Here is a 12,441-nt window from a genome sequence, read left to right on the forward strand (position 1 = left end):
AGTATTAAGAATTTGGCTATTAAAATGGTTATTCTTTATTCTTCTGTTATACCTACCACATAAACATGCTAGAATATTTATGATGACTATATATCCTATATTTAACAGAAGAGCCCTAATATAAAATATTCTGTCCTCTTGTCCTATATGAAACCACTGAAATGCCTGAGAAAGGCTAATTTTTTAATGTCTAAGTTATATCTCTTTCACTAGGGGTAAATACAATAATCCCTTTTTGGATCATGCATGTGTTGCAAATTGTATTTGGGGAAATATAGTTTCTACATATTTTAGTTTGATAAAAATTTGTATATTCATTATTCTGTGAACTGAATTAAAATACAGATTAAAGCACATTTTCTGGATATGCACATAATTTCTCATAGGGCAAATGTGTTCTAAAAATCCTGTAAAGCAGGTGTTATGTTTCTTCCTCAGCATCAACATCTTAAAGATTTAACAAATTTTAACTTGGATAATTTTCTTCAGAAACTTACTGTTCTATTTTCTACATTCCTATTTTCATTATTAGAAGTATTATTTCTTTTTCAAACAGCTACATTAAAATAAATATTTGTTGACATAAATGCAAATGGCTCATGGTAATCTGATGTGCTATATTATCCTACAATGGCTAGAATTTGATATAAAAATAAAATCAGAAAACATGCCATGAGGTCAGAATTCATCCTCAAAATATTTATTCTTCTGTGACTTGGAAATTTTAACTCTTCAAATGTGAGGATTTTTTTGGTATTTTGGTTTGTGTTGAACATATAATGATTCATATGAGTTAGCATTACTAGTAACACATGAGAACCATTTCTGACTTACAAATAAAACTTAAAAAGAATCTATGTAAGCACTGCCATCCTTGATTCATTCTTTTATCAACCATACTTTCAATTGCTATGACAGTTGGTACTGTCAAAACTCCTCATGATCAGAACCTCCCCAGCCTCACCTTTCTTGACTCTTCCCTTCAAGATCTGTGTATGAATGTTATTTGCCAAGAAAAAAACCTGACGCTTATAAAACTCCCATGAAGCTGTTCTCTCCAGGAACTGGAAGTTCCTAAAAACAATCAGGGAGAGCACTGCTTTATATATTACGTATAATACTAAACAATATAAACTACCTCATGTCCAGTACAAACCAAAATATCTTGAAATCTATCCTGGCTTTGTTACTAAGTGAATGCTGGGTCCTGAAATGCTATTTAGGTACTTTAAGCCTCTGTCTCATATGTCGAAGGTAGAGTTATCTCTACTCTCCCAGCTCTAAAAGGATGTAATTCTAAAACTTGTATGTCAACCTAACAAAATAAAGTCTGATTATTAGACTCAAGATGGTCTCATATGCTACCTCCTAGTCTGAATATTTATATTAGGGGTTATCAAAATTCACTCATTTAAAGAGCTTTATAGTTGAGAATGGGCAAGATAACACAGATTTTATCTACCCACTATAGCATATATATGCCGTCAAATACATTCAACTAAAGAAAAAGGACTGAAAAGCAAAACTGAAGTTTTGAAAAATACCTCTGGTGCTACAAAGTTTGCTGTGTAGCATGGAGTTAAGAGAAGTCCATTTTCTCCTCGAAGCTGTTTTGCAAATCCAAAATCACAGATCCTAATGGAGTCCGCACTAGCTGATTCATCCATGTATAAAATATTACTAGGTTTAAGATCACGATGAACAACCTGGAACATAAAATAAAAACAGCATTGTATTTCTATAGCTAAGTAAATCTCTGTGAAATACAATATTTTCATTTAATATTCTTCCAGGTAAACAAACTTTCTTTTTTTTTTAAGATTTTGTTTATTTTTAGAGGGGAAGGGAGGGAGATAGACAGAGAGAGAGAGAGAAACATCAATATGCAGTTTCTGGGGGTCATGGCCTGCAACCCAGGCATGTACCCTGGCTGGGAATCAAACCTGCAACACTTTGGTTTGCAGCCCGTGCTCAATCTACTGAGCTATGCCAGCCAGGGCTACAACCTTTCTTAATCATAAAATTTTGACAATGATATTTTGTCCAACCTTTACAGTGTTGAAAGCCTGAAGGAATCAGAAGGCATAATCTCTATCAGATAGATGCTCTACTTTCTATTGAAGCAACCAGTTTCATTAACAGCTTCCAATCTCAAAGTATCAAAACTCAGGTCTCATTTCCACTTCTGGTTCTAATGGACTAAGACCCTACTTAACATGCCCCTCCTCACAGTAAACAATTACAAAACCTGTACATAATTTAAAAAATCAACTACCTGAAGGTACTGGGGAGTAAACAGATGCACAGAGACTCTGGTGGGGAGTGAATACTTGGTTGAAGGACGGAATACAGGGGCTATATGAATAGCTTTTAGGTTAGGATTAGTGCAGTGCATATGGCACTCCATTGTGGTGAAATTCTCTATACGATGACTTTCCTACTGATTACTATCTATTTCATTCCTTAATCAGTTTACTACACTGAAAGATCTTGAAAGACAAGGACCTAGTCTTATTTACATTTGAATCTGCAACACTGTTTATAATGCCTGTTATATAGAAATGCTCAGTATAGCTCTGTCATCATTTATTTAATTGATATAAGAACTGGAAGGTTTTCTAAAATAATAACCTGAAGAAAAGATGCTTAGTGTGCCCACCACCCAAAGTCAGATAGTCTTCCACCACCACATATTTGGCCCCCTTGCAATATACAGATCATGTATTATAGAAATGTACACTTGAAACCATATGATCTTATTAACCAACGTCACCTCAATAAGTGTTAATTAAAAATAAATGAATAAAAATAAACATACATAAAAAGAAAAGATGGTTATCATTTTCCTCTTAAAAGTTCTGGCTATCCTTATTTTACTTTGGCTTAATTGATAAAAACAAGCAATTAAATTATAAAAGATTTACTCCCTTATTATTAAAGTTTATATTTTATAATACTAAAAATGTACTCTATTAAAACAACACAAAACTGAGTACTGGCTTATTTTTCTTTTGTATAAAAGGGAACCATGTAGAATTTTTACTGTGCCAGTTCTGAGTTGTCCATTCTTTTACTGTTTATACGTACATGCATACATGTCCACTATTACAACTAATTCAAACTTAAAGTTTTAAATTATTTATGACTTTGTTCCCTTGTGGAGGTGTACATAATAAAAATTGACCTTTTGGGTAATATTTCCTTTATTCATGAACAGATGAGAAGCAAAAAACAGGCTTGCTCCATTATTACACATTTGATTAGATTAATACCTCAAAGGTTTAGAATCCAAATTTCTTTACTGTATTTGGAGGAGGGGTTGGCAAGGATCAAGATACATAGTCACTTACTCCAGAAGGTATGTTAGGTATAGAATAATTTGAATAATACCCACATGTCCTGGAATAATTTTTTATGTTTCATTTTTAAATTTGATTATGTTAATAATTTGAAAGCCAGGGTTACATACATTTATATAATCCAAATCACTTTTTAAAACCAATCTGCTATTAAATTAGGGCCAATAGGCAGAGTGAAGAGAATTAAGAAAGCATTTTCTGATTTCCTAAATCTATAACCTTCTCTACTTTATGAGTTTTATTAGGATATTTTCTATAAAATATGTTACAGAAAAAGTAATTCATTTTAAGTGGCAGCACTTACATATTATTTTATGATATATAAGTCCCAGAATTGAAGGGAAGAATATAACCACAAACTTACTCTTGGCAATGAAGATAGTCAACTGTCTTAGTTATTACAAACAGCACCTCACTAGCTTCCCGTTCTGAGAAACATTTTTGTTTGAGAATACGGTCGAGCAGCTCTCCTCCTTTCATCAAATCCGTAACAAGATAAACATATCTACCATCATCATAAACCTAAAAAAGAACGCATTTTAAAAATGTTATTATTATAATTACAATTCAGAAATGTTTAGATTACATTTGCTTTTCTAGTGAACCTCTAATGGTAAAAAATAATTATTTCTGTACTGCTAATATAGTACAGGCTGTACTGAGGATTAAAGTGGCTAAACAACCTCTTATACAGTCCTGTGACACCATGCTCAACATAATTTTATTAACTTTTCAGGCTGTATATTATACTTCATCAAAGGATATAAATGGAAAAACAGAACTCTGTGCCTCTCAAATGGCATCTATCTCATTTTGGATCATATTATAGACACTTCTCTTCCGTACTAATAGCATGCTTCCATCTGGCAGCAAATATATTATTAGTTTTTTAATATCCTCCCCACAGTCCATTACCTGACATGGTATCTTAAATGTTTGTTGAATTCAAACACTATATCAAAGAGAATAAATAGGAAAAACATGTGTACACTTTCACTCAGGACCTCTGAGGTAGATTACATTAGATAAATAAATAGAGGGATGTAAGCTACTGTTTAAAGGTTACTAATCAAAAGCTTTATCATATATCCAAAACAAACTGATTGAGGTGATGGCTGGTATGCCAGCCTTCTCTAATGAGAAAGAGCATTATTTTGTTATGTGAACAGTCAGCATTCAGTAACAACTGTTTTTTTAACGGAGCAGATTTTTGTCAAAACAAGTAAGATATTCGAACATAACAGAAGGCACAAATAAATTACTTTTTCTTATCATTCAAGACTTTAGGGACTCTCTATGGAAAGGTCGACCCAGCTAGCTATGTAGACATGACCCTTCCAAATAAGAACAGCAGGGATTTGAGACAGTGTTCAGGATAATGACCGAACCCGTCCACAGTGAGCAGAAACGAACAGGTGCTTTCCCGGGTTCCTTTCCTCAGGAAGCTCTGTGTTTACACAGGTATGAGGCTCATTTGGAGGGAAAAGATGACATGTAGAAAATTTTTCCATCCTTCCACCTCTCAGAAATAGTTTCAGGCCCTGGTGACACCTGCTTCACATGAACGTCCAGACTATGATCTATGTACAGTTACGACCATCTTTACTTTAAAAACAGCTTAACATTCATTTCTATATACCAAAGCAGTAGGCTGAGTTTTCTTCCTTACAGGGCTTTCCACCAAATTAGAGTAACTTAATCTCACTTTAAAGTGCAACAGGATAAGGATATGCAAGACTTGTGTTTGTTGACACATGAAAAGAAACACTGCCCAGCAGAACTGCCCCAGAGGCACTGCAGTAAGAGCACAGAGCAGGCTGACAGCTCTTGGGGTGGGGGGCAGGGTAGAAGGATTGAGCCAAAAAAAGGAGAAAAAACTCGTGGACCTGAACAACAGTGTGGTGACTGCAGCAGCGGCGGGGGAGTAGAGGGGGATGAGTGGAGGTGTAAGAGGTATAGGGGGGATAAATGGTAATGGAAAAATACAATAAAAATAACGTAAAAAAATAAAATAATAATAAAAAGAATTGGCTCTGCCTGATAGTGAGGGCTCCGGTCTCCACACAGGAGGAGGACCATTGCCAAGTCTGCCTTTTCTTTGTGCCCAGATCAAAACGGAAAGTAGGTCCCATCACCACAAGGTTGGAGCACACAGCCCCAGCAGTCCAGATGGCAGAGACTAGTCAGTGAGTGCCTCTCTGTCACAGCTAGTCCATGCACGCACTGACCGTGCTAAGGAACAACACAAACATCATCCACCTAGGAGGGAGATGATCAGGTTCTTGTCTAGGCCAAATGATGTAACACAGGTGATGAGGCCCCCACACATCCCTGCTGAGATTATTTATCTAACTTTATATTAAAGCAACACACATGCCTTCTTAAACACAAGGACAGGCTTTATACTAATGTTTCTCCAAAAACCAATTATGTCTCCAGTTCTAGCCTCAGTTTAAGGGGGTTAACTGCCCCCCAAAAAAACTTCCTATGTCAGAGACAGGGTAATAGGGAGGTGGGTGCATGTTACCCTCTATCCAGAGTCATGGAAAAAGAAAGCTCTAGAAGCTGGTGGGTGTGAGCACAACCAAGACACAGGGTTTTAGACAATGGGTCTATCTATGATGGTGTTTCTTCCCTTTGATCACTTGGATATCCATCTTTGGCAACTTGAAGCTGATGGATCTTCTGCCATCTGGGTGACCTGTGTGGAGATCAGCTCCATTGGAGAAGGTTTCTAGGGCTTGGGTGGCAAAACCTCCTGAATCAGACTTCCAGAGGGCTCTTGGTCCAAAGAGGCTCCATTTATCTGCTGAGTTCTGTCTTTATCCCTGCTTCCAGAATCCATGTGCTAAGATATAGGCCAGGTAAGGCTGTGGAAGAGCCAGAAGAGAAACAGCCTCTAGGCTTCTGCTTAGAGGAAAAGCGTGGGCTGTTGAAGGAGGACTGAGCTAAGGCCAGCTGTATCTCTTCTCATTACCTCCACTCTGTGGTTTTAATTTGTGGAAGTGTTTCTGCCACTCAAAGGTACCTTGGTCTCCTTGGTGCTAAGGCCATCGCAGGGGTTGTAGCCAGTATCTCTCAGCCCTACCTGTTGCTCAAAATGCTGAATACTCTCCTGTGTTTGCTTTGTGATGAGAGAATCATGATGACATGGGTGGCTTTAGCCTTCACCAGAGAGACATTGTCCATACTGTCCATGGGCCGATGACAGGATCATGGAAGGACCAGGACACCACTGGCCTCTCCTTCCTCCACCAGGCACTTCTGATAGTCTCGAAGCCACTGAAAGACTGGGATCCAAGGTGCTTTTTCTATATAGATTTCAGAGCTGAATCCCTGCCACTAGAGTGAAATGATGTGATGATTACATTCACAGAGAGATATTAATGAGGAACATTGTCCAAATGCTACAAATTAGCCAAGTGCTTGGAAGAGTCCATTCATTCAGAGGTTTTGTTTCACTGCCACGAAACTGCCTGCAGCCTGAGCTTCAGCACGAAAAGGCTGTGAGGACCCATGTCTCTCTAGAGGTTGTGGTGAGGTTGGGACCCAAGCCATGGTATGATTAGCGCTGTGTCAGCCACGACCCTAAAGACCTTGGGCACCAACCAGGGAGCATAAACTCTGTAATATCTCTAAATACAAGTTATATGTTCACTTTATAAAACTATAGAGTATTACTGTTTTATGCAAAAAAAATCACAATTTAACAGCCCATTTCTGCACAGTCAAGAAAGTAAAATCTAGAATTTCATAGGTTCCCAGTGTCTATATGTATAGTACCACAGAATAATAAATGGTGCTGGTTATAATGTTAACTATATTCATGTAATCAGGGGCACTCTCATTTACCAACAACATAGTTCCTTTCTGATGTTCTATAAGGAAGTTAGGAATACAGAATAACGGGAGGGGGGGAAGAATTAAAATAGCAAATTTAAGAATCTTCAGATTTTGTGGATGACAGTAAATATTCCATAGACATGAAGTCAGAAAGAAAATAAAGTGCAAAATTATAGCTTCATAGCTTAGCTCTTGAAATAGCTTAGATTTTTAAATACCTACATCCTTTAAAGTGATAATGTTGGGGTGTTGTCCATATCGCATCAAATTTCAATTTCCTCCGAGGGATCTCTCTTATTTTTGTCAATGATCTAAGCAATAAGGCAAAAAAAGGTTTAGGTAAAAAGAAATTTTCTTTGCCTAAAATTAATGATATTATTTTCAATTTGATTATATTTTTAAGTAAATCCATAAACTCAAGAGTGATGCTTGTCTCATGTTATTTTAACATTTAGAAATGTCCTATAACTAAAACAATAATAAAAGACCACTTTCTTCAACATTATATTCCATTTAATTGAAGCTATACTAACTCATAATGTGATCCACATGTTAACAGTGATTGTCACAATTACTCACCTTAACATACTACATTAAAATAAAACTATTCAGAATCAAGACATTCTCAAAATACATTGTTTCCCCAAATAAAGCCTTAGAAAAAATTGAAAATGAAAATATTAGTTTTAATAGTTCTTCGTCATTATCTTATCTTTGCAATTCTTCACAGGCTCCACTGGAAAATGTCTGTCAGTTAACTTGTCATTTATCTCACATATATAAGACAAAAACAGTTATGTTCAGGGACAATACCTTCACTGCAAACTCCATGTTGGTAACTGTATGTATGCATCGCTTGCAAACAGAATATGAGCCAACACCTATATCTTCTTTCAATTCATATACTTCACCAAATTGTGCAGCATTTCCATTTATCTGTTTTTTTCAAAGTAAAATACTAAGAATAATGAAATACTTTCACATTTTTATCTTTTCTCCTAAATATTTACATGGTTGGACAAAAGTAGGTTTACAGTTGTTCATATGGAAAATAATACATCAATAAATAATAATACAAGAATAAACTGTGTTTTGTGTACTTACAACTGTAAACCTTCTTTTGTCCCACCCTGTATTCATCTTAAATCTTTAAAAATCAGGAATAATCCATTCTAGAAAAGTTTTATCAGTATATATCAAGGGATTAACCAGCTCTGAGCTGATCCAAAATTGTAGGCTTTCTAGATCCCCAAAGCCAACACAATAAATCACCATTTTACATATCACCATTACATTTCCTTGTCAAAAGAGATTGCATAAATATAATTAAAGGTTACTACCATCTGACTTATTTTAAAACATATGGGAACATCTTTCATCATTATTATATGAAGGGGTACCCCCAAAAAGCTGGAATTATCTTCTGTTGGGTGGGTCCCCTGTAGTACAGGTTTTCCCCGCTAGGTGAATGTTCTAGAATCCATATGTATCAGTGGACCAGATGGCATTGTTGTAAGAGGCTGTGGTTGGCTTCGGTGAATTTTTTTGAAGACTCTTTTAACACATTCGTCCATCTCATGATGCGTGATTTATGAGCGCACCAGCCCACACTGCTCTGAGTGTCCAGCAGTTTTTGACCAAAAAATGGCAGGACCTCTGTGCCCCACCTGCCTATTCACCTTATCCGCTCCAAGTGACTTTTTTTGCCTCCCTCCCCTGATGAAAAAAGTCCTCAAAGGGAACATTTTGCTGATGTGATGAGGTAAAACCAAAAAAAGCCAGAAGCACTAAAAGGTATCAAGATCAATAAGTTGAAAAATGTTTTGAGCAGTGGAAAAAAGGTCTCGATAGGTGTACTGCATCAAATGGAGAGAACTTGGAAGGTGACTGAACTTTAACATGTGAGAATAAGTATGCAGTTATTTAAAAGTAAATTTCTTTTTTTGGGGTCCCCTCTGGCCTCATACACAGAAATAAATGAAGTTAAAAATCATGTAAAATTATTATAAATCCATTAAAACTAACCAAAATATATAATTATCCCTAAACAAGTAATCTAAGTAAAATTTACCTGAACAATTGGTAATACATTTGCACTTGTGATAGGAGTAATTTTATATTCTTCTGCAATAGATGTTGCAACAAAGCTGAATCCTTTGAAGAGTTGATGAGCATTAGCACTGGCTGGCAAACCAGGAGAATCTAATGTCCAAATAATTATATGTAATTAGAATTACAAAAACTCATATGATATAAAATGGTGGCATTTCTCTGAATATAAATGAAACCAGTAAATGTTATCATCAGACACACTATATCACTTATTGATTTATTGTGTGTTATTTGTCTCCCCCACTACTATGCAAGATCCATGTGTATTGAAATTTTTGTTTATTCTGTTCACTGCTGCATCCTCACTGGGAGTGTATTATAGGTACTCAGTATTTGTTGAGCTAGTGTATGAACCAGATTCTATTAAAGTAAACCTAAGAGTCAGAATAATATATCTCATGCCTTGCCACCTATCCCTTACCATTGAATACATTAATCAGCATATCAAAAGACCTTTAAAACAAACACATTTTACCCTTTGCTCTAGTCCCTGCTTCTCTGCATAAACATTTCCCATTTAAAGCTTGTAGTTGAATGTTACCCAAGCAAAGGTGTACGTAGAATCCACATTTCCATAAAGAGCAAGTGATGTGGCCCTCAGTGAAAATGAGTTTGACGCCCGTGAAACTGAATAAAAGCTCTGATGTTACCCATAAATGGGCATTACCTTTAGGTGTTTTTGCAGTAAATTCTGGGTCAAAACAGAAAGTATCATCTGGCTTTCCAGAAGCAGGTTTGAAAGGAGGTTGAACTTCTCTTTTATATAATTTCTAGGAACAACAGGACAACACCAAACTTATTAACATTTAAAATTACTATCCTCGCCCTGGTTAGTGTGGCTCAGTGTATTGAGCACCAGCCTGCAAATCACAGGGTCGCCAGTTCCATTCCTAGTTGGGTCAAACACCTGGGTTGCAGGCCAGGTCCCCAGTAGGGGATGCGCGAGTGGCAACCACACTTTGCTATTTCTCTCTCTCTCTTTCTCCCTCCCTTACCCTTGTCTAAAAATAAATAAATGAAATCTTTAAAAAATTGTTATACTTCTTAAGGGAAAGCAAAATATGGTACAGTCCTGAACAGAAAAATCACAATTTCATAAATGAAATTTCAATAAGATTCAGATACCTGTTAACCAAATTCCAAATACTTGAGAGGAAAATGAACAGAATCAAGTGAGATTACAAACAAATACTGATGCCACACATTGCATTTAATAAGAATAATGGTACTGAGTTTTGGATATCAAAAACAGTTTTGAATTTTTGCTGGTAAAATACTATACAGAATATGTCACACTGTTACCATGGAGAAATAACTAACAACACTCAATGATTTCAAAGTAATAATTAGACTATCTGCAATAACTATATATAAGATCTGTCTAGAAAATGTCCAGCTATTGTTAATATAATGCGAACGGTTTGTGTGAAATCAATGTAACCTGGCAGCCAAAGAGAGTGGACTGGAATGCACAAGCATGAACAATGATGATGTCACTGTTTAGTCAGTGGGGGGCATTATACACCCTTGAGGGAGCATGTGTACTGTGTGGCTGTCACATTCAAAATGACTGGATGAGTAGAGCAACAAAATCTGCATTAAATTTTGCACTGAGCTTGAATATTCCTGCATGGAAACTATTCAGATGATTCAAAGGCCGTGGCTATGGGCAAATGGCGATTGGCAGCTTCACCATGACAACACACCCATTCATACATCACATCTCAAGCAGAGCTTCTGGCAAAACATGAAATCATCCAGGTGACTCAGCCCCCCTACAGCCCAGATTTGCCCCCATAGACCAGACTTGGCCCCTACAACTTCTGGCTTTTCCCAAAATTAAAATCACCTTTGAAAGGGAAGAGATTTCAGACCATCAGTGAGATTCAGGAAAATACGATGGGGCAGCTGATGGCCATTGGGAGAACTGCGTGAGGTCCCAAGGTGCCTACTTTGAAGGGGACTGAGGCGTGATTGTCCTGTGGACAGTGTTTCTTGTATCTTGTATTTTCTTCAGTAAATGTCTCTATTTTTCATAGTACATGGCTGGATACCTTCTGGACAGACCTAGTATTTCACCTAAAATATTTTGTTTTCCCATAAAAATGGGCATTAAAGGTCTTATTATACAAATCAAAACTTAATCTTGACTAACAATCTAACTTCTTAAAATTTATGTTTATGAAAGACATAAAATCTTGCAGTATATGAACATCTACCTTTTTGGGTAACTCTACATTTTTTAAATGCTAACAGACCCATAGTAGGGGAAAATTAATAGAAAATTAAAGTAACTTTAATTTATTTTTATATGAACATTCCATTGTTTATTTAAATCATGAGCAATGAACATAAACTCTTTAGATATAAGAATGATTGAAATAAAAATATCTAGTTTGTCCAGGTTAGGGAAAAGGAAGAGTATAGAAGCATTACTAAAAAATGACACATGTATACAAGGACACCAAAAGAGCTGTGCACACAAATATGGTGAAGGGAACTGCCATGTGCCATGTGAACTGAGTAGCCTTTTAGGGTATTAACATTAATGATTTACAAAAATAAATCAAATACTGCCTTCTAAAATGTGTTCTATAAACCAGATAAAATAGTGATTTGATCAGCAAATAGTGGCTCTCTACCTCTGCCCCAGAATTCAAGACATTTTCTTTTGAAAAAATGTTCAATACTGATACCAGAACTAGAAAATCAAAAACACTGTACCTGATAGTACATATGATTGATAGTACATAAAATAGCTAAAGCTGTGTTGCCAAATAAAAAACAAAAATGGGTTTGTCTAAGAAAAGCTTACTAGCCTAGGAATTGCAACTTTATATATATATAAATACACACACACACACACACACACACACACACACAGACCTAGCAGAGTTTCACAATGTTTCTGTTTTCACATCTTCTCAAAATTTAGTGAAATACCTGTAGTAAGATATTCAGTCCTTAAGAAATTTAATTTTTCTAATACTTGACAACGAACCACTTGAAATCAAATAACATCTTAGATTCTACAGAATTCATTTGTATAATAATCGCACTATCATTCATCCCTTTTCCCCTTCACATTCTCCTCCTCCACATTCTCCAACCGGGAACACGGGAGAAT

At 36.1% G+C, this 12,441-nt stretch overlaps 1 protein-coding gene and 1 pseudogene across 1 annotated transcript in view; both read right to left on the reverse strand.

The window, feature by feature from the left end:
• RPS6KA6 (ribosomal protein S6 kinase A6) overlaps positions 1-12,441 on the reverse strand; it is a 112,680-nt gene that overhangs the window by 31,535 nt on the left and 68,704 nt on the right. Inside the window, 7 exon segments of the mRNA XM_028522999.2 lie at positions 1,545-1,706; positions 3,720-3,881; positions 7,425-7,471; positions 7,474-7,513; positions 8,016-8,138; positions 9,274-9,404; positions 9,982-10,084. Coding sequence (XP_028378800.1) covers positions 1,545-1,706; positions 3,720-3,881; positions 7,425-7,471; positions 7,474-7,513; positions 8,016-8,138; positions 9,274-9,404; positions 9,982-10,084 — 768 coding nt within the window.
• On the reverse strand, positions 5,425-6,557 carry LOC114505117 (annotated as a pseudogene).

This window comes from Phyllostomus discolor, chromosome X, assembly GCF_004126475.2.
Source record: "Phyllostomus discolor isolate MPI-MPIP mPhyDis1 chromosome X, mPhyDis1.pri.v3, whole genome shotgun sequence".
In the NCBI taxonomy this organism is placed as follows: domain Eukaryota; kingdom Metazoa; phylum Chordata; class Mammalia; order Chiroptera; family Phyllostomidae; genus Phyllostomus; species Phyllostomus discolor.